The sequence below is a fragment of the Penaeus japonicus genome, unplaced genomic scaffold (genome assembly GCF_977035675.1).
Source record: "Penaeus japonicus unplaced genomic scaffold, GWHDUDI00000001_assembly GWHDUDI00000029, whole genome shotgun sequence".
Classification (NCBI taxonomy): Eukaryota; Metazoa; Arthropoda; class Malacostraca; order Decapoda; family Penaeidae; genus Penaeus; species Penaeus japonicus.
Window position 1 is genome coordinate 8,520,244 of NW_028234431.1, and position 27,500 is coordinate 8,547,743.

The 27,500-nt window shown below is 42.8% G+C and overlaps 1 protein-coding gene across 4 annotated transcripts in view; it reads right to left on the bottom strand.

Moving 5' to 3' along the window:
• Nucleotides 1-27,500, bottom strand: part of LOC122249526 (uncharacterized) — a 60,692-nt gene that overhangs the window by 20,626 nt on the left and 12,566 nt on the right. Inside the window, exon 1 of one of the 4 annotated variants that reach the window (XM_086553878.1) lies at nucleotides 24,454-24,605. The exons of 2 other annotated variants lie outside the window; for them this stretch is intronic. In XM_086553878.1, coding sequence (XP_086410004.1) covers nucleotides 24,454-24,503 — 50 coding nt within the window. In that variant the 5' untranslated portion in view covers nucleotides 24,504-24,605. Of the gene's footprint in view, nucleotides 1-24,453; nucleotides 24,606-27,500 lie in introns of those variants that run through there. One more of the 4 variants, XM_086553876.1, reaches the window with a different exon arrangement.

The following is a 27,500-nucleotide window of genomic DNA, read 5'->3' on the forward strand; positions in this document are numbered from 1 at the left end:
TATATATACATATATATAAGCTGCTTTGGTTGATATATAGATGAAAGGCATATCTCGTGCGTGTATGCCTTTTTGGTTGGGTGTGGTTGTATTGTGACGCAAGCACGTCCATACACTCAAAGACACACACGTATCAATACGAAATAAAGACGAGAGAGAGAGGGGGAGAGAGAGAGAGGGGAGAGAGAGGGGGGGGATAGGGAGAGAGGGAGAGAGAGAGGGGGAGAGGGATAGAGGGAGGGAGAGAGAGGGGGGAGGAAGAGAAAAGGAGAGAGAGGGAGAGATAGATAGATAGACAGAGAGAGAAAGAAAGAGAGAAAATAAGGCAGAAATTCGGAGACAGAAACCAGCCATTTCAATCTTTTCAATAACCGCCCCTTGTGTAAGATGTGCCGCAGCAAAGCCCGAAAGTGCAGTAAATGCAATGTCATGGGTGTGTAAACAGTTTACCGCCCAAGGTTGCCAGGTGTTGTACTCGCAAACTCCCCTTCCTGCTCGACACTGCAAGCGATCCGTCTATTTTCCCCTCATACTTAAGTGGTCGCTCGGAATATCAATATTCCGTAGTCCCCCCTCTATGCTATGTTATTATTATATGAGCTTGTTTCCTTCTGGTTACTGGTACGTATGCTCGCTTTCTTCTGTTGCAAGGTTTCCTTAATCTTTGCTAATCGTATTCGTAAGCGCATATATAAAACAGGTTTAAATGTCAGGTGAGGCAAAGATGAAAAGCAAAAATCCCTTTAAAGGGAAAGAGAAATCCAAAACGAATAAAAGAATAAGAAGAAAAAAACAACAACAACCGGACTCTGATACCAAACAATGATAAAAAGTTTCCGACGAACAAAATAACACTTTTTTTTTCTTTTTTTAGATTACCGAGTGTGTGTCACTGTTTAAGGAAGATAAACAGTCGTCGGGTGTAGCCATGGTCACCGGAGTTCCTGCGTCATGGAACCCCCTCTCAGGTGCTTACATCATCGTCGGCAATTTATGGGGTTACTTATCTAATTTGGCAGCATATACTTTACTGAAGAAAGAAGGTATTTCTTTCACTGGGTATCACATTATACTTTGTCGGAGAAACAAGGGGTTTATTTCCTTGCGTATCGTATCGTTTGTGTGCCGTGGAAATAAGATATTCATTTCAATAGATAGCGTTGCATAAGGTATTCTATCTCATTAGATCTCTTATATTTAATAGTGGAAATGTTAACAAGTCATATTTGATTAGATAACATATATTTCATTATATTTCATATGCTTCATAATGTAAAGAAGGTAGATATTTCATTATATATCATATCCTTTATCGCGCAAATGAAGGATGTTTTCTATTACATGTTACGTCATATAACAGGTCAATAATTGGCTAGTCATTAGCATAAAACAATCAAGAGAGAATTGAAGTCAGGCTTCTAAAAACTAGAAGGAGATCTTGTTATGAAATCTTGCAAATTACTTACCAAAGCAATTATAATCACTAGACGCTGTTGCTCATCATAAAAGGAACAATAATGAGGCAACGATAAATAAGCACATAACAATTTAGATCTTCCTCATTAGATTAACGCACGCCCTAATCACAGACATTGCAATACACACTTCCACGCCCGTTGCACATGCACATCCCCAAACCGTAAACTTGCTTCCCATAAACTGTATTTACCAAGCAGAGCACCGAACCCCTTGCAATACATAAGCTTATTAGGCGAGAGTGAGTACACAGCGGATCTAACAACAAGGCTTGGTCGGGTTGCAGCCGAATTTGCAACTTTATGATCCCTAACTCAACGAACCAACAAGGGAGCTCATTTGCAAGAGAATAACATGTGCTTGCGGGAGTGTCATCGGCACACGGTCATATGTTGCATTCCCTTGGATCTCAGGGACACCGACCTAACGAACATTGTTATAATTGATATTGCAAGTGTTAGTATTAATAGTAACAGTAATTATCATTGTAAATTGTTATTATCATTGGTAGTAATTGTTATAAATAGTAGTAGTTATCATATCAACATTATCGTTAGTTTTTTTTTATAAATAATAGTATTTTAATTATTATCAGTATTAATCATCTTCATTAATCCCTATAACTGTCATTATTTTACTGTTTCTTGGTTCATTTTATATAGGCTAACTCTGTTTCTACAATATAAATTTTTTAATACCCTATTTTCGTCTTCTTTTACGCAACCCCTTTTAATTTAAAAAATGATCTTATGTATATATCCTTACTGGTGCAGGAGCTAAGCTATAATTTAGGCTATAATTTCATTCTCGTTTAGGAATTATTTCAGTTAAACAGAGGGGAATAAAGTACCTCTTATGAGACACACATTCTCAGTAAAGAGGAAATATTGCATTACGTGAAGTTATTGTGTAAATATACTTTTATGTATGAGTTTATTCACATATTCTAGCTATAGTATGCTTACTACGGTACGTCGCATCGAGATACACAACTCAAAACATGCGTAGAGTCAGTAACGCAGTAGATATACTTCTGTCTTTGTATACATTTTCTAGTATGGTTGCTACATTATGTCACCATAACATATGCACAACCATAACATATACAGAACTCAAAATATATATAAGCAGTAGCAAATGCGCACACGAAACAGTCATATATATATTTTAACTTTCAGATCTACAGTAGCGTATTTTTTTCTCTCTCCTCGCGTGCACCATAAGCCAATCATGGTTAGGTTCATTATCACGCAACCTATGCAATTGCAAGAACAGTAAAATTACGCTGTAGAGGTAATTACTTCGCTTATAATCTGATTCACTCCTTCCGTTAATTACCCCCACCTGGGTTATTCAACCTGTTATGACACACGATTTCATATCACATACTATAGACTAATATCACTTATGCCTTTAGGGTGACTTTCTTAGAATGGAAAGGATAGCAACATAACTTAAGCTGCAACTTAAGTATGGCAACCACTACGCTAGCCTTGCTTTGTTCAAAATAGCAACACTTAATTCCAAGTGGTAAACTCGGGTACAAAATATTTGGATTTTATTTCAGGCGGTAGGAGCAATGATCCAAAAGCAATCATGCACTTTCTCGTGCCAGTTACAGCCCCCCCCCCCCCTCAAAAAAAAAAAAAAAAAAAAAAAAAAAAAAACGTGTGTAATGTGCCGCAGTAAAAGAACACTTTCTGAAATGGGTTAATTAGTAATGTGCATGAATGCCATGAGAATTCACGGGTTCGTTCATGACCACCGCGTCCTTGAGAAGAGAATGGTCACATGACGAGATCACGTGGCCTTTCGTGAACTCTGACCCAGTTGCAAATTCAAGTTCTAATTTCTAAACAAATTGAATGTTTTGCTACGACAGAATTGGGAGACATATGTACGACACGGCAAATTGATAAAGTGATATTGACTCTATGAATTATGAGGAATGATATCAAAATGTTACCTCGAGCAGGTGTTAACTAAGTATGTTGCATGTTGTGACTGGTACTAAAGTATGATAAAGATGCAAATGGAACTATATCAGCGGCCGTACGAGAGAGTGTGGGTGATAATTCAAACGTGTGGTATTAAATAATCGAATACCTATTATCTATTACAAGTTTTTTTTTTACTAGAAACAATACTCTAGGGTTATATATATATATATATATATATATATATATATATATATATATATATATATATATATATGTGTGTGTGTGTGTGTGTGTGTGTGTGTGTGTGTGTATGTATGTATGTATGTATGTATGTATGTATGTATGTATGTATGTATGTATGTATATATATATATATATATATATATATATATATATATATATATATACATAGTCGAATACCTACATTTCAATAATCCATGTTGCTCTTCGTACTCAAGCGTACGTAGCATTCCACCGGGCATTTGGAATGTCATATCAACAAAGACACCGAGAAAGATTTAAAAGGTTATTTTGACGACAGGTGTCAGTGACCCCAACCTTTGCGTAGGATAATATTGATTTACGTCAGAGCTATAATTCACTCAGAACGAGAATTCTTAACTGCTTTGTATTATTTTTTTAACGTAATTATTACGAGAAGAGCAATGCTTATTTAATGCAAACAAACTCACAGTCAAACAGAACCGCAGACACAAACTCCAACCACACCGACATATAAAAAAAACTCTCTCAAAAATATACACACAATCACGATATACTTCCGAATTTGAAGTATAAATGCTACCTACATTAATCTGCTTTCCTGACTGCAGAGGTTAGTGTATCCAAGGGACAAAGAACGTAAGACAAATCCAAAAGCTACGTTCAAAGTCCCTTTTCTTTAGGTCGGACTTGTTTCCATAACCACGGGAATGACATTACAACCATGGCGCTGGAAAGCTGGAAAGTATTTGAGACGGCGATACGAGAAACAGACAAACGCAAACACAGACACAGACACACAAGCTCACACACCAAGGCGCAGATACAAGATGGCGCAAAAAAATGACGTGTGAACCACATAGATAAAAACATAATCATTGCGATAGATACGAAAGGAAGGAAAAAAAAGAGAGACATGAAGCGTTCCAACTCACACAAGAACCGACTTCATTCACATCAAAAATCACCAGGCCTCAAGAAGAAGAAGAAGAAGAAGAAAAATAAATAAATAAATAAAACTCCAAATCCGAAACGCCACTTCTTGAAAATCAGCAGTCGTTTTTTTCCCTTCCTTTTTACACGGAATTTATTATCTTCTAATTTCCATGCACATGAACCGAGTCCCTCAGTAACAGTACTTCGCAACCATTGATTATTAAACATAAAGCGATCACAATGAAACCAACACTGGATGACTAACACACAGCTGGGGGGAGAGGGAGGAAGGAAGGGAGGGAGGAAGGGAGGGAAGTAGGGGAGGCAAAAAAAGGAAGGGGAAGAGGGGGGGGGGAGAGGTCATGACAAGTGAGTACAAAATTAATGCGTACTTCCGAAGAATGTAAAACAAAAGTACATTAGAAAGAGAGCTTTATGACAAGAGTAGGTATTTTGAGTATCGACAAGTCTTGTTTTTCGGGGGTACGAGGTGATGGGAGGGGGTTGAAGTGGGGGTTGAGTAGGGGTAGAGGGGAGGGAGGGAGGAAAGGAGAGTTGCTGTAGGTGGAGTGGAGAGAAAAAAAGGAGATTAGCCTGCGTGAATCTGGTAGGTGGGGGGGCGGGGGGGGAGGGGTTGGAGTACACAGGGGAGGTTAGGTGAACATGAGTATGGGGAGAAGAAGGGATTGGCAGGGGATAGGGGATGAGGTGAGGGGGGGGAGTCAGATAATTAAAGATGTTGTGGCAGGTGGATAGAAGGCAAAGAGGTAAGAGGCGGTGTAAAGGAGAGTTTGAAGCGGATTGAAACAGCGTGAACGAAGAGGGAAGAGGGAAGAGGGAAACGAGAAAGGGAAGGGGAGTGATTAGGGGAGGTAGAGGGGGAGAATATTGCACGCAGGTCACTGCTCCCAAGCAACTCGCGAGTACCCCCACCACCACCCCTCCAACCCCCTACACCCCTCCCGCCAATTCCCTATTTTCGATACCAGCAACGCGTGCCTAACTCCCCCTCCCCTCCCTCATTCTCCACTCCCCCCCCCCTTCTTCGGAACTGACGGTGTGTGGACACGCTCAGCACTTCATATATTATTAGTCTCGCGTAATGTAATGTTTCCCTGTCGCCAACGCAACCCGTGAGAGAGAAGCGCGACGCGTTCGAACGTGTTGCTACCGTCTTCTTTTCCGATTACTGTTTCGACTTGTATATTTATATTTTATCCTCTATTTTTTATTTCTAATGAGCGATAATGAATTTAATCCATTGTTATATCCAGAAAAGGTAAAGGATCATCCTACGTTAAAGAAAACAAACTTATCCAGACAACAAAAGAAAGTAACATCCGGATCGCTGCGCAGTTTTGGCGGGAAAACAACCGGGCAAATTATCAGTCGTTGAAATTATCATTACTCCCGTCTCTATTATTCTTATCCTCCTTTTTTCTTATTACATCCTTCATTGTCTTCTTTTCCTGCATCCTCCGCCTCCACCGCAATTTGATAATGGTTCCAATTAGTGAAGTTAATACCTTGACAGGAAACAAGGAAACGAAGGGCCCAGGAAAAGGAACTCGCTGGGTGTAGCGCGCCATCAGACCGAAGCCGCTGGCGGGTTTTGGCGGAACTGATTTTACGGACAAAGAAAGTCTGCAAAAAGAAGTTACGGAAGGAACCACGCCGATAGAGGTATATCTGAGCTATTTTTTAAGATATGGCTAAAGGGATGTGCCCCTGTGTGTGTGTTTTTTTCCCTCTGATGCCACAACTCGGAGGAAAATGCTTTTAATTTCATTTCCAAACAATTTTTTTAAGGGACCGTACGATTTTGAAGACGATAACATATCAATCAGAATACGACACACACATACATATATGTGTGTGTGTGTGTTCTATTATAATGACTCTTGAAAGATCGATAGACGCATCGTAACAAAGTCTGAAACGCGTTCATTCCGCACATATCAGATGCACACGTCACTGCCCAGATCCCGACAATCATTTATTCAATTCCCGACCGACCGACCCAGCGAACACCTGAAACGCCGTCAACATCAACATTTCTTCCCGCCAAAATGGAGGTCAACGCACGCATTTTCAGACGACCAGACATCGCTCGCTCGTTCCCGCGTCGTGCCGTGTCGCCAGCGGTAATATTTATGACACACGCCGAAGTAAGTACTCGAGGCGCAAGTACTGCGTATATTCGTGACCTGTATCGTGGGAGCCGTCCGTCCCTAGAACGCAGGCGTGATGTGTGATGTATGATGAATACGCGTTTTTTTCGCCTGCGGGGGATGTGCGTATACGCGGCCAAAGGGTTGTGTTTTGTACGCGGCTCTCGTTTCCACCGTGTTTTGATAGATGGTTATCTTCGCGTTGGTTTTTGATTCACTGTTTCAATCGTATGTGGGCGGAAATACGCACGGTGCGCTTGTCAGCTCCACGCCTAGTGATAATGGGGATTTTTTATTACTATTATCATTATGCGTACTTTCCCTTTATTTGAATTAAAGAGGATTTTCTCCTCGGTTTTAGTTGTTAGTAGTGTTGTACTGAAAATAAATATTTTGTCTATATATGTATGTATGTATATGTATGTATATATATGCATATGTATGTATATATATGTATGTGTATGTATATATATGTATATATATGTATGTATATATATGTATGTATATATACGTATGTACATATATGTATGTATATATATGTATATAAATGTATGTATATGTATGTATATGTATGTATATATATATACATATATATACACATATATACATATACACACGCGTATGCTATCTATATATTTATCTATATGTATATATAAATAAATAAATAAATATATGCATGTATATATGTATATATATATATACACACATTATATATATATATATATATATATATATATATATATATATATATATATATATATATATATGTGTGTGTTTGTGTGTTTGTGTGTATGTGTGTATGTGTATATGTGTATATGTATGTACGTATGTATGTATATATGTACGTATGTATATATGTACGTATGTGTAGGTATATATGTATATATTTTTTTCTTTCTTTCGAATATTGACAAAAATCCTATTCTTCCATTTCTTATCATCATCGTTATGTAATCATGATTGTTGTTGTAATCGTTATATTATCATTGTTCTCACTATCAGTTATCATCATTGCTCATTATCAGTAATTATCATTGATATCACTATCACTATTATTAACATCATGATTATTAGCTATTACCCTTATCATTATCAATATTATCATAAACACCATTAAACACACCCCTTCCGGCCTATGACATATTAAAAATACCATCAAAAAAACATTTTCACCTTCACAAGCGCGTATATATATATCCCTCCCATAAAAGCATGCAACACACCTGATGCCACTTACTATGCTAGGCCACACGAGCTTGCAACGTCATTCAACGTCATTCAACCATTTAACATTCTGAACCACCATGTACAGATCTTGGTGGTCGGGCATACACTATAACCCCACGTACTGACACATGTGCGCAAAGAAACGTGATGTATGTATCGGGCACACACGTGGGTAGACTAGGCCACGGTTGGGCATTGCAAGTGTGCTACTTTTTCTTTGCAATTGCACCGGGAGTAATTTTTAAAGCTGAATGTGTGACCTTCAGTGTGTGTTACGTGTTCTGTGTCAAGTTCAGACGTTGGACTCTCTTGTATGTTATTTCACTCTAATTCTGATTAGGTTTGATCAACGTGCAACAAATGCAAGCAGGTTATATCATTAACGCTTAATGAAAAAAATATATCTCTCACTTGAATAGAAAACGCCCATTTTTCTATCCGTATTCGACCTTTCGTCACCATGTCAGCTCGCATCACCTTAAGTGAATCAATATCCATTAATATAAGCACCTAAAATTAGCCCTGTCGTCGGACTACCCCGAGTTTATAAACTAAAGCCCCTGTTTTCCGACCCCGAGCCAAACACCGGGGGGGGGGGGTCATCATAGCACCCGGGGTATTTTACCCAGGCGTCTGGGAGTTGTAGGCCTATCTAACGAAAAGAAGATCCAGTGGGAAACAAAGACGAAGAGAGATGCGCAACGTAATGAAACCGCATGAGTAACTTCGGCGCGTCGACGGAACAGAAGCGACTGAATATGCCTCTACCTTTACCCTACACTTTCTCCCGGTGTGTTTGAGCATGCCATTTTGTGCGTTACGGTTTCCTTCCCTTAAAACCTTCCCTTCCATTGCGACAACCACACCGGAACAGGCAGGAAACATGGTTAGGAAATGTGCCTTCTTTTTGCCTTCTCGTGTATTTTTGCTTTTGAGGGAGTCGCGGTAATAGTCTGCCTGATCTCTTGGTAGTAGTAGTAATCGTATATCTTAACGTATACCTTAGTTGTAATAGTATTTTTGTTAGTAGTAATAATCTACATTTCCTACTTGCAGTAGGAATCCGCTTGATGTCTTGTTAGCATCAATAATCTGTAGTATATCTTGCTAGCTGTTGTAGTAGTAATTTGGCTTATATCTTAGTATAAGCAGTAGTAATCTGTCTGATATCTTAGTTGTATTAATATGCCTGATATCTTAGTAGCAGATGTAATCTGAAGTAGAAGTTATCTGCCAAATATCTTGTTGGTAATAATAATATGTAGTAGTAGTAGTAACAGCAGCAGAAGCAGCAGAAGCAGCAGCAGTAGTAGTAGTAGTAGTAATAGTAGTAATAATAATAGTAGTAATAGTAGTAATAATAATAATAGTAGTAGTAGTAGTAGTAGTAGTAGTAATAGTAGAAGTAGCAGCATCAGCAGTAGTAGTAGCAATAGCAGTAGTAGTCATCCCCCCCATATCTGAGTTGTAGTTGAAACCTGCCCTAATATCACAGCAGCAGCAGTAATCCGCTCGACAATCTCGGCAGCACATGTGATCGTGTGCCCTTTTACCGCACGCTATGAGGATGTATTTTCTCCTCATGATAACGTACTTTTTACCCAATACTTTTAGGCCGCGATATACTTCTTTATTGAGGTGGTCTCGTGGTTCCCGATGGAGGCCGCGATGGTTGGTTTAGTGGTAGTTCAAGGGTAGAATTTTGAGGGAAGTGGTTGCGAGGTGAAGGTGACGGTCAGGTGGTGAAAGTGAGTGCAAGGTGATTGCAAATGACGGATTTTCGCGTGATTCGCCAGGGGGTCAACTTTGGTTTTATCTTGTTGGTGTTTATTTGCTTATTTTAATTTATTTTTTATTCTTTATATATTGGTATTGGTGTTAAATGAAGAAAGAAAATATGTTAAAAAAATGAGGATGAAAAACAAGTAACATAAAATGATTGCTAAAGAAATATCCGAAATGAAAGAAAGAGATACAGGTAGATTTAGAGGGATAATCATATGGACGGAAAACAAAGCAATGGATTGATAGACAGAGAAACAGAGTAAGAGAGAGACTTCGAGAGTTCAAAAGAAAAGGTAGACGAGAGCGAAAGGGAAATGAAAAGCGAAAGTGAGAGAGAGAGGGAGCAGCTGTAAAGACACCATAAAAGCTATTGTAGGAGCAATAAAGATGATCCGGCCTTGAGCGTAAAGTGCAGGACAAACCTAATTATCTGTCATTTCAGTGACAAACAGACAACAAGACAAAATCTCAGCGACGCCAGGCTCACTCGCTCTCTTGCATTCTTTCTCTCTCTCTCTTTATCCTTCTTTCTCTTTATATAGCTCACTCTATTTCCAATACATCGGGCTACATGCTGGAGTATGTTCCCTCATGCACATTGGTGTGTTCTTCCCCTCCTTCATGCGCCAAGACTGCCCACTTCCCAGTCCAAAAGACCGTCTTTTTATCACAAAGACCGAGCAGTCCTTCCTAATGACATTCCTTCCGTGATTTCAAGTTCAATATTTTGGTGTTTTTGCCCGTCGCTCCAAAGGCCGCAAGTGACCCCCTAGTAATTATGAGGCCTCCATGAGGTCCTTTTACACCAATTTTCTGTTGTCATATTCCCCGGAGGTTCATCGAGTGAGCCACCGTGAAGCCCGATTTTTTTTTTTTTTATGATCCTCAGAAGGAACTCGGCGAAAATCGTCTTAAGGAGGAACGGATTTGCGATGAAACTAACTTCGTTTATTGGATGTCTTTTTAATCCCGGTGTGAGTTGATGATGTGTATTCAGAACAAAAGAAATGTTTAGTAAAGCTAATGTCTCTTTTCTACACTAATACCATAGTGAAAGGCAAAAGAATTCTACTGTGTTGATACTATGACTATGATACTACCCACTGTACACAAAATATATTTATTTTATGTATAGTGTGTTTTTTCTGACATAAGTATCATGAGTACACACACATACAAAAGAAGTCATGACGCTTATCCATACATACATTCATTTTGTGATATTAGGAGCCATCTACAGTAATTCCATAGTAAGTCTCATGGGCAAACACGAGCACAGAAGTAGCTACAAACGCTCATTCATTATTTATTTAGAGTATCCAATGTTTTTTTTTAACGGTGAATAAGTGTTTAAACGCGCTAATGAAAATGCCACGTGTTCTTTTACACTCCCTGGTGGATAAATGAGTAAACCCGGCTACTAAAAGCCATCGTCGCATGTTCGTAGCAAAAGCCACCACCTGCGCCCAGCCAGCACCCTTCTAAGCCCACAGAGAGTAAGTGCCATGTGTGTGATCGCCGGTGAGTGAATCCGGCGAGCGAGGACCAACAAACAATGCGTGTCGACTGGTAACTACCTCCGGGCAGTGAGCGGGCGCTGCTCACGATTGGAATCGATAGAGTAACATTGCGTGACATGTGTTGAGCGTCACTACCCAGCCCTTTGTTCCGGGTCTAGTTCTGGCACCGCGTGGAGGGACAATGGAGGGGCTTGGGGACAGGGAAGGGGCGTAGGGACAGGGAAGGGGCGTAGGGACAGTGAAGGGGCGCAGGGCCAGGGAGGGGGGGAAAGGAGGGGCGCTGGAGGGATGAAGGGATAAGTAAGGATGAAGGGGAAGTAGGGTCGTGAAGAACCAGGGAGGGACAGAGGGACAAGGGACGAATGGAAAGGCAGGAGAGAAATGGAGTGACAGCGGAAGGGTGGGGAGAAACAGGGGAAAGGTAGATGAACAAGGGAAGGATGGAGGGCCAGAGAAAGAGTGGAGAATTAGGGTAGGGCAGGGGAGAGATGGAGGGGCAGAGGAGTGAATGGAGGGAATGGAGGGAGGGAGGCCCAGTGAGGGTGATTTCGGTCGTGGTGGGGAAGGCTGCAAGAGGGAAGTGGAAGTTGAGGAGGATCAGCACTTAGGGAGGGCGAGGGCGGAGGAAGAGGGCCAGGAAGGGAGGCAGGGAGAAAGAGAAGAAGAGGCAAAAGAAGTGGAAGCGGTGATGGGGACAGAGTAAACGTGAATATCAAGATGCCAGGAAACGCAGACACACAAGGAGGAAATACGATTCAAACAAATAAATGGATAAAAGAAGAGAAGAGAAGAGCGAAGACGATAAAAAAAAAACACGAAGAAAAAATAAGACCAGGAAGAGAGAAGTCTTCAGAAAATTGCCAAGATTTACCTCCACTCAGGATTATCAAGATCGCGTGCGGGCGGGTCTTTCGTTTACCTGTAAGAGCTCTAAGTATAAGTCGGATCCTTCAACAATTGCTATGAATTTACTTTGCATTTAGTCCCTATGAACGGTCGGGTTAGACTCCAAGTTTACTACGGCAACTGGGACCTACGATTTATGAAAACAGCAGCAAAACCCCATTCTCTGCCTCGGCTAAAACTTTATGCCAGCTTTTGCAACCACGATACAGGTAAATCTGTAACTTATCTGGTGAGGATAATGAAAAAAGATAATAGATCATGCAGTACGTACTCTTGACATTTCAGTCCCCCTTCCTGTGCCGAGGGCTGACCACGGGCAAGGATAGAAACCAGTTCATAAACATATCATAGCTGTTCATTTTAATTGAAGGCTAACACCTCATCTGTCTCTGTATAGGGGTTACACGTTCACGTCACTGTTGTTACAAGAGGAAACACACTGTTTTACTTTCATTCTCAGCTGTGGGGCAGCGGCACCGCCACCAGGGCCTGCTGATGGGCACTTCCGCGCTGCCTCCCAGCACCTGCACCCTCCCCGGGCCCCTGGCACCCTGGCAGCGAGTCTCCAAGACACGCAGCGCTCACACGACGCAAAACGAAGGTAACAACACGTGAAGGCAACGGCTGACGCGTAGAAACAAAAGCAACTCGCGATGCGCGTGTAAATAAAGAGGTGAAGCGAGTATGCGGACGGAGCCTATTACGCTGCTATTATCTCATAACTCGTCCAATGAATCATGACCCCCCAGGTGACCCACATCGACCCAGCTGCACCAGGGGTCATCCTCGACGCGGCCAGGTGGTCCCATCAGCCATCTGGGGGTGTGTGCGCACGATGGGTTGGGAAGGGAGGAGAGATATACAGCTTACGTCAAGCACCAATTGGCCGACAAATTTAGCACACGAATATTCTCACTCTCCTTATGCTTTTCTCTCTCTCTCTCTTTCACTCTCTCTGTCCTTTATTTCCCTCCTTAATTAAACGAAACGAATCACACAAAGTACAAACGACAAGAACAATTTCGACGGAAAATCACGCGCCGTCGCATTCCTTCACATCCTCCCATTCATAGGACTCACCATGTCCCTAGAGCAAATAGGAGTCTTGCCATGACATCCTGTTCATAAGACTTTCCTTTTCCTGACCTTCAGAGTGACTCCCTCATGACCGTTGCCGATGAGAATGCAAATCGTGCATGTGATTTACCGATGGAATACTAATGCTATGAAGGATAAGTGATCGACTTGTTCTTTGATAGAGATGTGATGGATGATGATGATGATGAAGATGATTAAAGATGAGGTGAAAGGTTTGTCTGAGATGGTCTATATGCACGAGTGTTGCTTGCTGGTGAAAGTGTCTTTTACGAAGAGGAATGGTAAAAAATGGAAGTAAATGGGTAAGTAATGTGATAAACAGAGATAAGATAATGATAGAATATAGCAATCAATAAAAAAAGAGGAATCCAGAAATAATAAACTAATAACAATACATGACAAATTCATCACAATAGAATGAAATATAAAAACGCCTTTTTCACGTGGTCTGACGAAGATGGAAAAAGAAATCTCACTAAATTTGACTGGTATAGAATTTTTCTTTTTTCCGTTATTTTGTGGGCCTTTGATTCAGTCTTTCCATCGAGGTAGTCTCTTGCTCGCTCTATCTCTCTCACACGCACACGCACACACACACAGACGGACGTTAGCAGACACACCCACACACACACAATCATTCTCTCTCTTTCTCTCTCATATATATATGTATTTGTTTTTCTGTCTCTGTCTGTCGCCCTCTATCTTCCCCCACCTCTCTCTCCTCTACCTCCCCCCTTCTCTCTCTTTCACCCTTCCTCTCACTCACTCCCCAATTCCCACCTCTTACGAATTCTCCCTTTTATTTCTCCCTCCCTCCACGTTTTTCGCTATTTTTCTCCACCTTTTCACAACCAAAGCCTTTTTTCGTTTCCTTGCTTTCTACCAGCTTTTCCGCAAAGCCACGATACAACATGCGCCAAATCAACTTGCAATAAAAAGTAGCCCTTAAGCTGTAAACGTGTCTTTGCAAACATTGCGGTAAGGGAAGGGGGGTGAGGGGGGGAGAGAAGAGGGGAGAGGAGAGGAGGAGGGAGGGGGAGGGAAGGGGAGGGGGGAGGGGGGAGAGGGAGGGGGAGGGGGTCAGAGGAGGGAGGGGAAGGAGGGGAAGGGGGGGAGGAGAGGGGGGAAGGAGAGGAGGGAGAGGAGAGGGGGGAGAGGAGACGGGGAAAGGGGAGGGGGATCAGAGAAGGAGGGAGGAAGGAGGGGGGGGAGTGGGAAGGTTGAAGGGGAGGAAGTATAAGGAGGGTGGGGAGAGGCGTGGTATAAGGGGAGAGTAACGTGGCATAAAGTGGGTACGAAATATAAGTCGGGAAAGAGGTGGCATAAGGTGGAAGAGGAGAAAGTATAAGGTGGGAAGGGGAAGGTATAAGGCGGATAGGAAGTACGAGTTGGGAGTAAGGTGGAGTAAGGTGGAATAAGGTGGAGGTATAAGGTGGAAGAAGGGACGTATAAGGCACTAACGGTTAAGATTACGAGACACAAAAATTATGTTGTAAAATAAACCAGATTTGATGGTATATAAGTACAAAAAATGGACGCTAGCACATGCATGCAAGAAGCAGTCAGTCTGCCAGCTGTAGAAACGTGTGTGTGTGTGTGTGTGTGTGTGTGTGTGTGTGTGTGTGTGTGTGTGTGTGTGTGTGTGTGTGTGTGTGTGTGTGTGCGTGTGCGTGTGCGTGTGCGTGTGCGTGTGCGTGTGCGTGTGCGTGTGCGTGTGCGTGTGTGTGTGTACGTGTGCGTATGTGCGCATACATATGCATATGCCTCAGCATATGCGTGCGAGTGTCCGAGTGCGTGTGTATGTATCTTTTATAAGACGTGCGCTGACATTAGCCAACAATGCTTGAGTAGAAGGACACAGAGTACCGACTGAAGGATCTGACAAATACCGATGTAGAAAAGCTTTCTATACAACCATGGGTGATGAAGAGTAAAGGATGAGGAGTGCGGGGTGTAAAGGATGAGGGATATAAGGTACAAAGGGTGAAGATTACAAGGTGCGAAAGATGTGGAATATGACGTACTAAAGGGCGGGGAGGAGTAAGGTACGAAGGATGTGGAGTATGAGGTACAAACCAAGAGGTGTATGAGGTACGAAGGATGAGAAGTATGAGGTTCAAAGGATGAGAAGTATGAGGTTCAAAGGATGAGGAGTATGAGGTTCAAAGGATGAGAAGTATGAGGTTCAAAGGATGAGGAGTATGAGGTTCAAAGGATGAGGAGTATGAGGTACGAAGGATGAGAAGTATGAGATTCAAAGGATGATAAGTATGAGGTATGAAGGATGAGAATTATGAGGTTCAAAGGATGAGGTGTATGAGTTTGTCTCCCTTCTTTTTAAGGTATGTTGGTAAAGGTGAGGTAAGGAGTATGAAGTGAATGATATGAAAGAGTGTTTATGAGATTCTTTGTGAGAATAAACTTTGAAGACGCAATGATGAGAAAAGTCATGTTGATAATATGTTGATAGCAATGATAACTAATAAGAAATAAAAGTGATATTAACACTATAATGTGGATCATGATGTTAGAAATTATGATAGCAATGGTAAGTCATAATGACAATGATGATAATAAAATGATAACTACTAATGACGTTGATGGTGATGGTAATGGTGATGACGATGACGATGGTGAAAATGACGATGATAACACCACCACCATCACCACCAACAACAACAACCAAACACAACCCCAAAGCCCCAAAGACAAACACCATTAACCTCATGACATAAAAGCAAACTCAATCACATCAACCCAAAAACGATGACGCAAGAACACCCAAGTCTCCTCGATGGTGATTTGTTCGTCTTGACCTTTCCGTGGTCGTGGCACTGGCTTTGACTTCCTTTTAGCACTTGACCTTTCTGTCCTTTTAGTGTTGTTCTTCTTTGGTTTGACGTTTTCTTAGCGCTGACCTTCTTTGAACTTTCTTTGCGCTGACTGTATTCGAGTCTTCTTAGCACTGACCTTTCTCTTAGTCCTGACCTTTGCGTGATCGTAGCACAGGCTCTGACTTCCTCTTAGCACTGACCTTCTTTGAGTCTTCTTAGATCTGACCTTTTTCTTCGTGTCTTCTTAGCTCTGACCATCCTCTTAGTCCTGACCTTTACGTAATCGTAGCACTAGCTCCGACTTCCTCCTAGGCGCCTGACCTTAAGTTCACCTGGGTTTCGGAGAGCTGAACTATGTCCTCGTAAATAAAATAACAGGGTAATACGAGAACACAGTCGGTGAAGTCAGTGTGTGAAGTGGATGGATAGGTAATCATGGGGTAATTCTGTCCCTGTCTCTGTGTCTTGTCTCTCTCTCTTTCCACTTTCATTCTTCTCTTTATTCCATGTTTGTTCGATTGGTTCTCTTTCTCCCATTCGGTAGATTTCTCTTTCGCTTTCTGTGTCTCATTTTCTGATTCTGTACCTCCCCTCTCTCCTCCTCCTCATCTCTCTCTCCCTTTTTTCTCTCTTTCCCTTTTTTCTCTCTCTCTGTGAGAGAGTGGAGTGCGAGTGTGAAAGAGTGAGTGTATATGAGAGTGATAGTGATAGTGAGAGAGAGAAAGAAAGGGAGAGAGAGAAAGAGAGAGAGGGAGAAAGAGAAAGAGAGAGAGGATGAAAGAGAAAGAGAGAGAGAGAGAGAGAGAGAGAGAGAGAGAGAGAGAGAGAGAGAGAGAGAGAGAAAGAGAGAGAAAAAGAGAGAGAAAAAGAGAGAGAGAGAGAGAGAGAGAGAGAGAGAGAGAGAGAGAGAGAGAGAGAGAGAGAGAGAGAGAGAGAGAGAGAGAGAGAGAGAGTGTGTGTGTGTGTGTGTGTGTGAAAGAGTGTGTGATAGTGTGCTCCCTATCTCTCCCCCCCCCACCCCACCCCCGCCAACCATTCCCAACGAACCCTTTGACTTGGCGTTTTGCAACAGTCAGTCACATTCAAGAATCTCAGTATATTTTTCTAGCGGACTTCAAAAGCAACACCGTCAACGCACAACGGAGCCGGAAGTGACGTGATTCGCGTAAACTCCTTAATTGGCTATTAAAGTGAGTACTTAATTGACTGTTTTAATTATGATAAAGCACAGTACAGCTTTATGGATCTTCTAAAGGGGTTCCTTAATCTTTTTTTTTCTTCTTCTTCAAAAATTTGTGTCAGGGTTTGTATGGGTTGTATGTATTTTGATAATCTTTAATGATATCAAGGATTTATATCTATGATAAGAACAACAGTGACAGCAATGTTCTTAATATTGGAGTGGAAATGATACGCCCATGCTATCAACATGCAACAACATCAGCAACAACAAAAACAAGAACAGAGACAGCTATTCCCTTGAGAACAATTATATAATGTTAAAGTGCACCCAACTTGCAAGAGAAAAAACAACTTATAAACAAAAACAAAAGCAATAACATTATGGTCAGATACAAATGCAACAAAAAATGGACTTCAAGACAAAGAAGCACTGTCCAAAACTCTGACCATTTTGCACGCCCTTTAATCTTCAACCCTTTACCCCTCCCCCATCCCTACCCGCCTCCCCTACCTACTCTGGTGTCCTTCTACCTGCTTACCTCCTGCTATACCTTCCCCTAACCCCTCCAGCCCCTCCTCCGAGCCTCCGCGTCCTTCCTTGTGTGTGAAAAAATGAGGTTTGTAAATCGGTCTCTCTCTAGTTCTTTCTCTTTCTCTCTATCTATCTATTCATCTCTCTCCCTCTCTCTCTTTATATCTCTCTCTCCCTCTCTTTATATCTCTCTCTCCCTCTCTTTGTCTCTCTCTCTCCCTCTCTTTGTCTCTCTCTCTCCCTCTCTTTGTCTCTCTCTCTCCCTCTCTTTGTCTCTCTCTCTCCCTCTCTTTGTCTCTCTCTCTCCCTCTCTTTGTCTCTCTCTCTCCCTCTCTTTGTCTCTCTCTCTCTCTCTCTCTCTCTCTCTCTCTCTCTCTCTCTCTCTCTCTCTCTCTCTCTCTCTCTCTCTCTCTCTCGTTCTCTTTCTCTCTCTCTCCCTCTCTTTATATCTCTCTCGTCCTCTTTGTCTCTTCCTCGTTCTCTTTGTCTGTCTCTGCCACGAACACAAAGGTCAAGGGGGAGATAGGTGACCTTGTGTGTGTGCGTGTGTGTGTGTGTGTGTGTGTGTGTGTGTGTGTGTGTGTGTGTGTGTGTGTGTGTGTGTGTGTGTGTGTGTGTGAGTGCGAGTGAGTGTAAGTCTGAGTGAGAGTGAGTGAGAGAGTGAGTGAGTATATATAGTGTGGTGATGGTAAGTGGTACTGCTATTATTATTATTTGACTCTTACTACTACTAACATTACTATCAATATTGACACTACTACTAGTAACTAAATCAATGCTGAGAATGAGATTATCACTATATACATCAAACTTCAGAATCTATTTAACATATATAGAACACAAACTACACAAAAATGATCACAATACATCACGTCTTTACGTAGCCCGATTTCATAATGACACATACATATACATACACATACACACATGTATTCACACACACATATATATTCACACACACATATATATTCACACACACACACACACACACACACACACATATATATATATATATATATATATATATATATATATATATATATATATATATACATATACATATACATATACATATACATATACATATACATATACATATACATATACATATACATATACATATATATATATATATATATATATATATATATATATATATATATATTCATATAAACATACAAACACATACACATACACAAATCGCTCTAGCTGACCTGACCCACTTACCACACGGGTAACGTACGCCCTTTGACCTGGGACTTCCGACACTCCCCATAGCATAACACCGGATGTTATGTGATATTGCAAGTGTCATGCAAGACTGAAATGTCATGCAGGACAGAATGCCTCGTGCACTTGTATGTCATCTCCTAATCCTCATATATATTACGGATGTTGGAAAAGAAATCTGGGTATTTTGTTTGCAAACGTAGTGAAAATTAATTTTACTGGATATTATCATTATCATTATTCCTGTTATTAACATTTATCATCAATGTCATTAACGATATCAGTATCATTAGAATCCTAATAATTATTCCCATCCTTATCATCATTTTCATTATTAATAGCCTTACTATTTTCATCATCATTATTATCATCCTTAACGATATTTTTTTCATTACCATAATTTCTATTATCGTAAGCATTAGCAATATTGTTACCATAATCACTTTAGAAGTTATTATCACTATCATTAACATTATTACAATTATTGTATTATCGTTATGATCATCATCATAATTATTTTTGCGATTATAACAAATTAGAACAACAAAATGGAATAGAAATAATAAATCTTACTTGCAGCATGAACTGTTAAGATAACTGGACACCAAGAGAGAAAAACTGGAATATACATTGCCTTGATAACCTTGTCATTATGTAATCGATGGGAATCATTAACTATAAACAGGATCGGAACTAAGGAATTATCATGAGGACATAAGACTAGACACTCACTATTTGTCCAAGATTTCTAAATCGTTTTCTAGTATCGTGAGACTAGCCAACCACTCCTTATCTAAGGCTCTTTAACGTTTTCTAGCTTAGCCCCAAGACAATAACATGCCAATATATCTCCCAGATAAACAGACGTCTAATATCAACTGAGAAACAGAGACCAGTAGTCATGAGAGAGCGAGGCACTTAAGAGCTCGCAGCGTTCTTGTAACGTAATCCAGTGAGCCATCGGATCAACGCCGCGTTTTTGTATCGCTCGCACAGACGATCAAGTGAAAATGTCACATACGAACACCGCAGCCTTGCCGTTACGAGCTACAACCACACCCACACCCCTCCCCACACTTGCACGCACTCCTATCGACGCCCACAAGGCCACCCACACGAGGTCTGTCTGCCAGGCCTAGGTTTGAAATAAGGCGAAATGTTTCAAGGTCTCTGTAATCCCGCCATGTTGCTTTTTTCACCGAATAACTCGACTTCATAAAAATCCTCTGGTCGTTTACGGATTCCTTCACATCCAACAGAAGCTAAAAAACAAAGCAAACAGAACAAATAAAAAAAAATATGGAATTGCAATTCGTCACTCCCCCAACCCCCCATCAGAGCGTGACTTTGATCCCAAAATTTCGAATGATCAGCGTCCTTGCATTCCCTAGTCAACCTACGCTTCCTATGTTCTCCAAACCACAGATTCCTACACGCCCATCACACACACACACACACACACACACAGACGTCCTTGTGTCTCCTTCAACTTGTCAGGAGAGGAGGAGGAGCGGGCACCCCACACATCTTACTTACAATCTATCCATCTCTTGTTATTTGTCTCCGCTCCTTCGCAAAATCAAGTCTTTTCGATGCACCAAACGGGTTTCGAGCTCGACAAAGTCCCGCGCAAAAACTCGACGCGGTTAAATGAGGGTTTCTCCCACGACAGAGTACGCCCGTCGACTATTCGACCCGAAACTCACTTCGCGGCAAAGGGGGGAACTGTGCCTCAACCCGGAAATAAGCTACTGGGGCTGGTGGATCTTTTTCTTCTGTTCTATTTTCTTTCGTGTGGCAATTACCCGAGTTCTCACGTCATTACGAACGATGCTTTTGGATAACGTCCCCTCTTTTTTCGTAAATTTTAGTCGTTGAAAGGAAACGTTGCATTATGGTTCTGTTGTTCCATCAGGGAATGAAATGAAATGGAATCAGGAAATCGAACGGTAAACAAGGCAGTTTACGGCTTTTTAAGATGAATAAAAACAATATAAAGAAACATCGTCGCGGAAACAAACTAATGATAAAAATATATCTAAGAATTTTATGTTTCTCTATTTCTTTATCTCTTTGTGTATATATATATATATATATATATATATATATATATATATATATATATGTATATATATATATATATATATATATGTTGTGTGTGTGTGTGTGTGTGTGTGTGTGTGTTGTGTGTGTGTGTGTGTGTGTGTGTGTGGTGTGTATGTGTGCTTATATATATATATATATATATATATATATATATATATATATATATATATATATATATATATATATAAACATGTATATATACACATGATTTTCATTCTATTTTCATCAATTCATAGTATTCCTTTGTCTACAACACTACTTATCACAAACCATAACCAATAGTTAAGATCATGGTTGAACGGTATTGCTAAACCATACAATTAACCTTTTACCATCCTTGAAAAAAAAATTCTAGGGAAGAAGGGAGGGAGGGAGGTAAGAAGGGAGGAGGAAGGAGGAGGGAAGGAGAAAGTAGGAAGAGTGAGGAATAGGGAGAAGGGAAAAAGGTCCGAGATCAGATTGAATGAGGGAAGGAGAGAGAAGGGGGATAAAGTCAAGAATAAGTAAAACGGAGGAAATATGAGAGAAAATGAAAGGAGAGAAAGAGGGAGGGAGAGAAGAGGGAGAATACAGCTACCGATGTTAAGGAATAAATTTGAGGAAAAAAAAACAAGAAAGAAAAAAACAAGAGCTTAATAACAGCAATGACTAATGGCCATGTCGTCGGTAATAAGAGGACCCCGAAGATAATGATAATGGCCGCCCGAGGGAAAGCTCACGGTGACACACATACATGACACAAATGAAAAAAAAAAAAATCAGAGGAATAAGCATGAACAAAAGGCAAAGGAGATCCGACCGGCAACCGATAACTTTCGAGCTTGCAATATTGCAGCGTGAGAAGTAAGTTCCTCTCCTCCCCTCCCCCTCCCCCCCTAAGAGCATCGTCGTGAAGAGAGCGCTTCTGGGAGTGATTATGCGCAGGGAGGGAGGGTGGAGGGGTAGAAGGAGAGGGTGGAGGGGGAGGGTTTAGGGGGGAAAGGGGAAGGAGGATTGGGTGGAGGGGGGAAAGGGGGAGGAGGAGAGGGTGGAGGGGAGAGGGTGGACGCTGAGGAGGAAAAGATGGAGGAAGAGGAGGAAAGGGAGAGAGGGTGGAGGAGGAGGAGTAAAGGGTGGAGGGGGAGGAGTAGAGGCTGGAAGGGGAGAGGGGGAACGCTGAGGAGGGGAGGGTGGAAGAGGAGAGGGTAGACGCTAGAGGGAATAGGGTGGAGGGGGAGGAGGTGAAGGGAGGAGGAGAGGGATGAAGGGTAGAGGGATGAGGAGGAGGAGGAGGAGGAGGAGGAGGAGGAGGAGGAGGAGGGAGTAAAGGAATAGGAGAGGTTGGACGAAAGGGAAGAGAATGCAGGAAGGGAAAGAGCTGAAAAGGAAGAGAAAGGGGCAGGGGACTAGAAGGAAAGGGAAGGGAGAAGGAGAAAGGAAGAGAAGAAAAGGGAAAGGATGAAGCGGAGATAGGAAGAGAGATTGAAGGAGGGGGGGAGGGAATAATTGGAAGGAGGGGAGGGGGGAGTACGGGTGAAAGAGGTGGAGGGGGGGACTGGGTACTCAGATTCCGCGTATGAACGCCTGCATTTTTGTATCCACATTGTTATCCTTTCCTTATATATGCGGGATTTGCGTGTTCACAAAGTCCGTTTCCTCTTGAGAAAACAAATACATCAGTCCTTAGGATTTTTGAAAATAATTATACATTTTTAGATATATTCTGAAGATTTTTTTAATGGAAGTTGGAGGTTATGTTACAAAAGGAGATAGAAAGAAAGAAAGAAAGAGAGAGAGAGAGAGAGAGAGAGAGAGAGAGAGAGAGAGAGAGAGAGAGAGAGAGAGAGAGAGAGAGAGAGAGAGAGAGAGAGAGAGAGAGAGAGAGAGAGAGAGAGAGAGAGAGAGAGAGAGAGAGAGAGAGAGAAACAGAGAGAGTGGTTGCCACGCTGCGTTGAGGCGGCAGGTGTTGTCTAGTGGGTGGAGTGTCTACCTCACCTCAACGTCACGCTCCACTGACCCTCCACCCTCATCTCTCCCCTCCTCTTCCCCATCTCTATCATCCCTCCATCCGTATCTCCCCAAGTTCTTTTATTCCATCAACGAATGACTCCCTCTTCTCCTCGACCCTAGTGTTCGAGACCTACTCTCATTTCTTCCCACAAAGACAAACCGATCGCGCCCGCCATTTTAGCATCGTTACCCCTCGCAACAATGGCTCTCCACTCTCATTTTCTTTTTCTTCTCCACGCGATCATCCACCTGCGATTTCCACCTGGGGGATTTGTTGTTATACACCATCATACTATTCTTTTTTATGATTCTACAACCACACAAAACATTGACGAAGAGATCTCAAGTTGTTCATCCGCTCATATTTTCTTTAATAAGGAGTTATGTGTGCATCGTCACTCTCATTACGCCGATGCTATCCCGCCCGTGTGTCTAATGGCGGGAAAGTGACGAATCGCCCGCAGCGCTTAAACAGATGACTTAAAGCCACGCGGGGAAGAGAAAGGCAGAGAGCAAGTGCGAGATTATTTTTAAGACAATCCCCTGTGCGTGGTAAGCTAGTGGCATGGCACAGCGTGACATGACATAATCTCCCTCCGTCAGGCTCACCACACGCCCCTCCGCACGCCAGACAGGGCTAACCCACGCCCATCAGAATCGTCCACGGGAGCATAACTTCCCCATCGGGTCAGTGTTTCTCGGGGATTGCCACAGGCGCCCTTCAGGAGGGACAGAACCCTCAGTGTCCTCCCAGTGGACGCCGCCCTACGCACCCTCTGCGAATTCGCCCTCCGGAAGGGTAATCATTCCCTCCCCCACCCTTCTCCCTCTTCCCTACCCCACCCCACCCCTCCCCTCTCTCCCCAGGGCCCCCCGAAAGCGCGTAGCGTGTGAGACGGCCGCAGCACGCGACGCCAGACCTTTTCTCTTCTGACCAACACCTTCTGCTCTTTCTGAAGGGGGCGACCTGTGGAGGGGGGGGGGGGATTGTCGGGGGGACGGACAATCTCGCCTCCCTCGGCACTACTTATGTACACCCAGGACTCACGGAAACACAGGCTCGTTAGATATGCAGTTAGATATACATTTACGGAGTTTCCATAGATTGATATATCTTTGTCTAGTTTCGCTTACAAATTAAGCTATCGAAAGAAAATATAAAACCCCGATTTTTTCTTCTTCTGGAAAGTAAAATCCGTAAATAAAAGAAAAAACTAAAATCAAGAAAAGAAACTAGAAAGGGGAGAAAACACAAAGTTAATAGCCTAACATCCAAGTTAAGCTGAGTTGGAGACTTACTTGCACACGCCACCGCATCGTGGGACGACCTCCACCTCACACTCACTCATGATGGAAAATGAGTAGCGGGTCGAGTAAAACACACGCTCAAAACTTCAGGACAGTTTCGTGTACACGTCACAAAGTCGCGCGCACACACACACACACATACACCGGAAGGGTAGACTCCGTTCGGTGGGGTTACACACAAACAAACACGCACACAGACCCACAGAGTTGGGAAAGTACACGAAAAATAGAGAACGCACACACGATCCGGGGGGGAGGGGGGGGGAAATACGCCCGCCGCACCGAAATGACCGTGTCGACGCGCGAATCAAACTAAAGCCAACCCGTTTTCCACCAGATCGAACCAAAGCACGCCGAGATCGAACCCGTCCTTGGCGGAACAAAAGAGCAAAATAACACTTTAAGGCGAAAGCAAGGAGCCAAGCACAAGAGCACGTGTGGTCAGACCCGAGTGCTACCACTGACAGGCGAGTGGTCTCCGCACTCTGCCACCACCCGGACTTTGTTGGCGACCTTCTGAACAGTTACCTGGCGACTTGATCCCAGCAAAAAGCCACGCCGGAGAGCCTTGTTTACGAAGTCCAAAGGTGGAGGCTGCTAACGTAACCTCGGCCGACAACGCGACTTTTGTGCGCTACAGTTCTCATAGATATATATATGGGGGTTGTGATTTTGTTTAGATGTAAGGCTTTATTGTTGCATAGCTTGAGATTGCATTTATGTCTCGTATCTTTATGTAGCTTAAAATGATGTTTTTTTTCAATCTCTCTTTCTCACTGATGACTGTGGTACCGTAAGCATCCTTGTACATTTGTACGTACAGTCATTACTGAAATATTCAGTGATGAGTATCGCTATGAGAGAAAGCAAAAGTTCGTGTTTCTATTATTAAATAGTACGGGGTAGGCCTACATCGTCGTGATAGATAAGCCTGCATATCGAACCATGTGACACCAAGGTTCTGATGCATTATATATCAACTGTTAATATATAATGATTTTCGGAATTGGTCCTATGCTGGGAACAATGCGATCGTGTGCTTTATCATTTATTAGAACGCTGAGACTGTATTTCTGATAATACGTTAAGACTGTATTTTTAGTAATACGCAGAGACTGTTCCTTTATATATATCTTTTATATATTCATGTAAACTATATTCGATCATCCAACCATTACCAACAATCTGTAATAATAATACTGAAGAATTACATCCCCTAATTCTCTCACAAATAACCAAGACCTAACCGTCGCTCAAGAGTTATCCCGCTCACTTCACTGTAATTAGTCTTTGTAACATATCGATTCCCACCAAAAATCACCCACTTCCCCCAACACTCCCCCTCCCCTCCCCCCCCGAAAAAAAATCTCTTCTCTTGATCCTAAAATAGAGTGAGATCTAAAATACCATCGGACGGTAGCGACTTCCGAAAGGGGAGGCATCGTAAATGTCAAAGTGGGCGTGCGTTATTCTCACAACCAGCTGCAGGTAATTTATCGATCAATACGCTATCTGTTACCACCTGACTTCCCCTACCCCCTTCCCCCTCTCTCACTACTACCTCTCCCTCCCTCCTACCTTTCTTTCTCTGCCTCCCTCCCTCCTTCTTCTCATTCTCCTTCCCTCCCTCCCCTTCCTTCCTTCTTTCCTCCCTTCCTCCCCTTCTCTCTCCTACCTTTCATTCCATCCCCATCCCTCCCTCTCCTTCCCCCTCCCTCACTACTACCTCTCCCTCCTTCCTACCTTTCCTTCTCGGACTGCTCCCTCTCCTTCCCTTCCCCTTCCTTCCTTCCGTCCCTCCCCTCCTCCTTCTCCCTCTCCCTCCCTCCCTCCCTCCCTCCCTCCCATCCCCATCCCTCCCTCTTACCTCTTCTTCTCTGCCTCCCCCCTCCCCTTCCTTCCTTCCTTCCTTCCCCCTCTCCACAAGGGACCCGTGGCTAACCCCGTCATGCATTCATACACCCTTTGTAGACATGCACTGCTCTGGAATTGTATCTCTTTTGCTTTCTTTTCCCTCTCTCCTCCCCCCTTTCTCTCTCTATTCTTCTCTCCCTCCCTGACAATCTGTTTTTCCGCTCCAATTCTCTCTCTTGCTCTCCCTCTAACTTTGTCTGTTCACTCCCTCCCCCCCCCCCTCCTGTTACTCTCTCTTTCACTCTCTCCATCCTTCTCCGCCTCGCCTCTCCTTCTCCGTCTCACTAACTTACTAACTTCTTTCCTTCCTCCCTCCCTCCCTCCCTCTTCTCCTACCCCTCCCTCCTCCCTCTCCCCCTCTTCTCTTACCCCTCCCTCCTCCCTCTCCCCCTCTTCTCCTACCCCTCCCTACTCTTCCTCCTCTTCCTCCACCCCGTCTCTCACTAGCCTTCAAATCATCATTTTCCATGACCTAAGACTGAATCTAGTGATCCTCCCCCCCACCCACTCTTCCTCCTCCTCCCTCCCTCCCTCCCCCCACTCTTCCTCCTTCTTCTCCTCCCCCTCCCCTCTCCTCCTCCTCCTCTCTCCCTCCTCCCTCCCACCCTTCTCCTCCCTCCCTCCCCACCCTTCTCCTCCCTCCCTCCCCCACCCCTCCTCCCTCGCCCCCACTCTTCCTCCTCCCTCCACCCCCACTCTTCCTCCCTCCTCTTCTCCTCTTCTCCCCCCTAAGACAACACAGAAACTCGTTTTGGGCATTTGGGGACAAGGAGGATGTTTCCCCCGAAAGTTTAAGGGCAGTTGGTCAACATGCGTCTGAACTTTACATGGGAAGATGATTTCAGGGGAAGCTGTTGATTGAAGTTCTGACCTTTCTTCTTCTTCTTGTTCTTGTTCTTCTTCTCCTTGTTCTTCTTCTCCTTGTTCTTCTTCTCCTTGTTCTTCTTCTCCTTGTTCTTCTTCTTTCATTTTCTTTTCTATCTAACCTGTGTGTGTGTATGTGTGTGTGTATATATGTGTGTGTGTGTATGTGTGTGTGTGTGTGTGTGTGTGTATATGTGTGTGTTTATGTGTGTGTATGTATGTATGTGTGTGTGTGTGTGTGTGTGTATATGTGTGTGTTT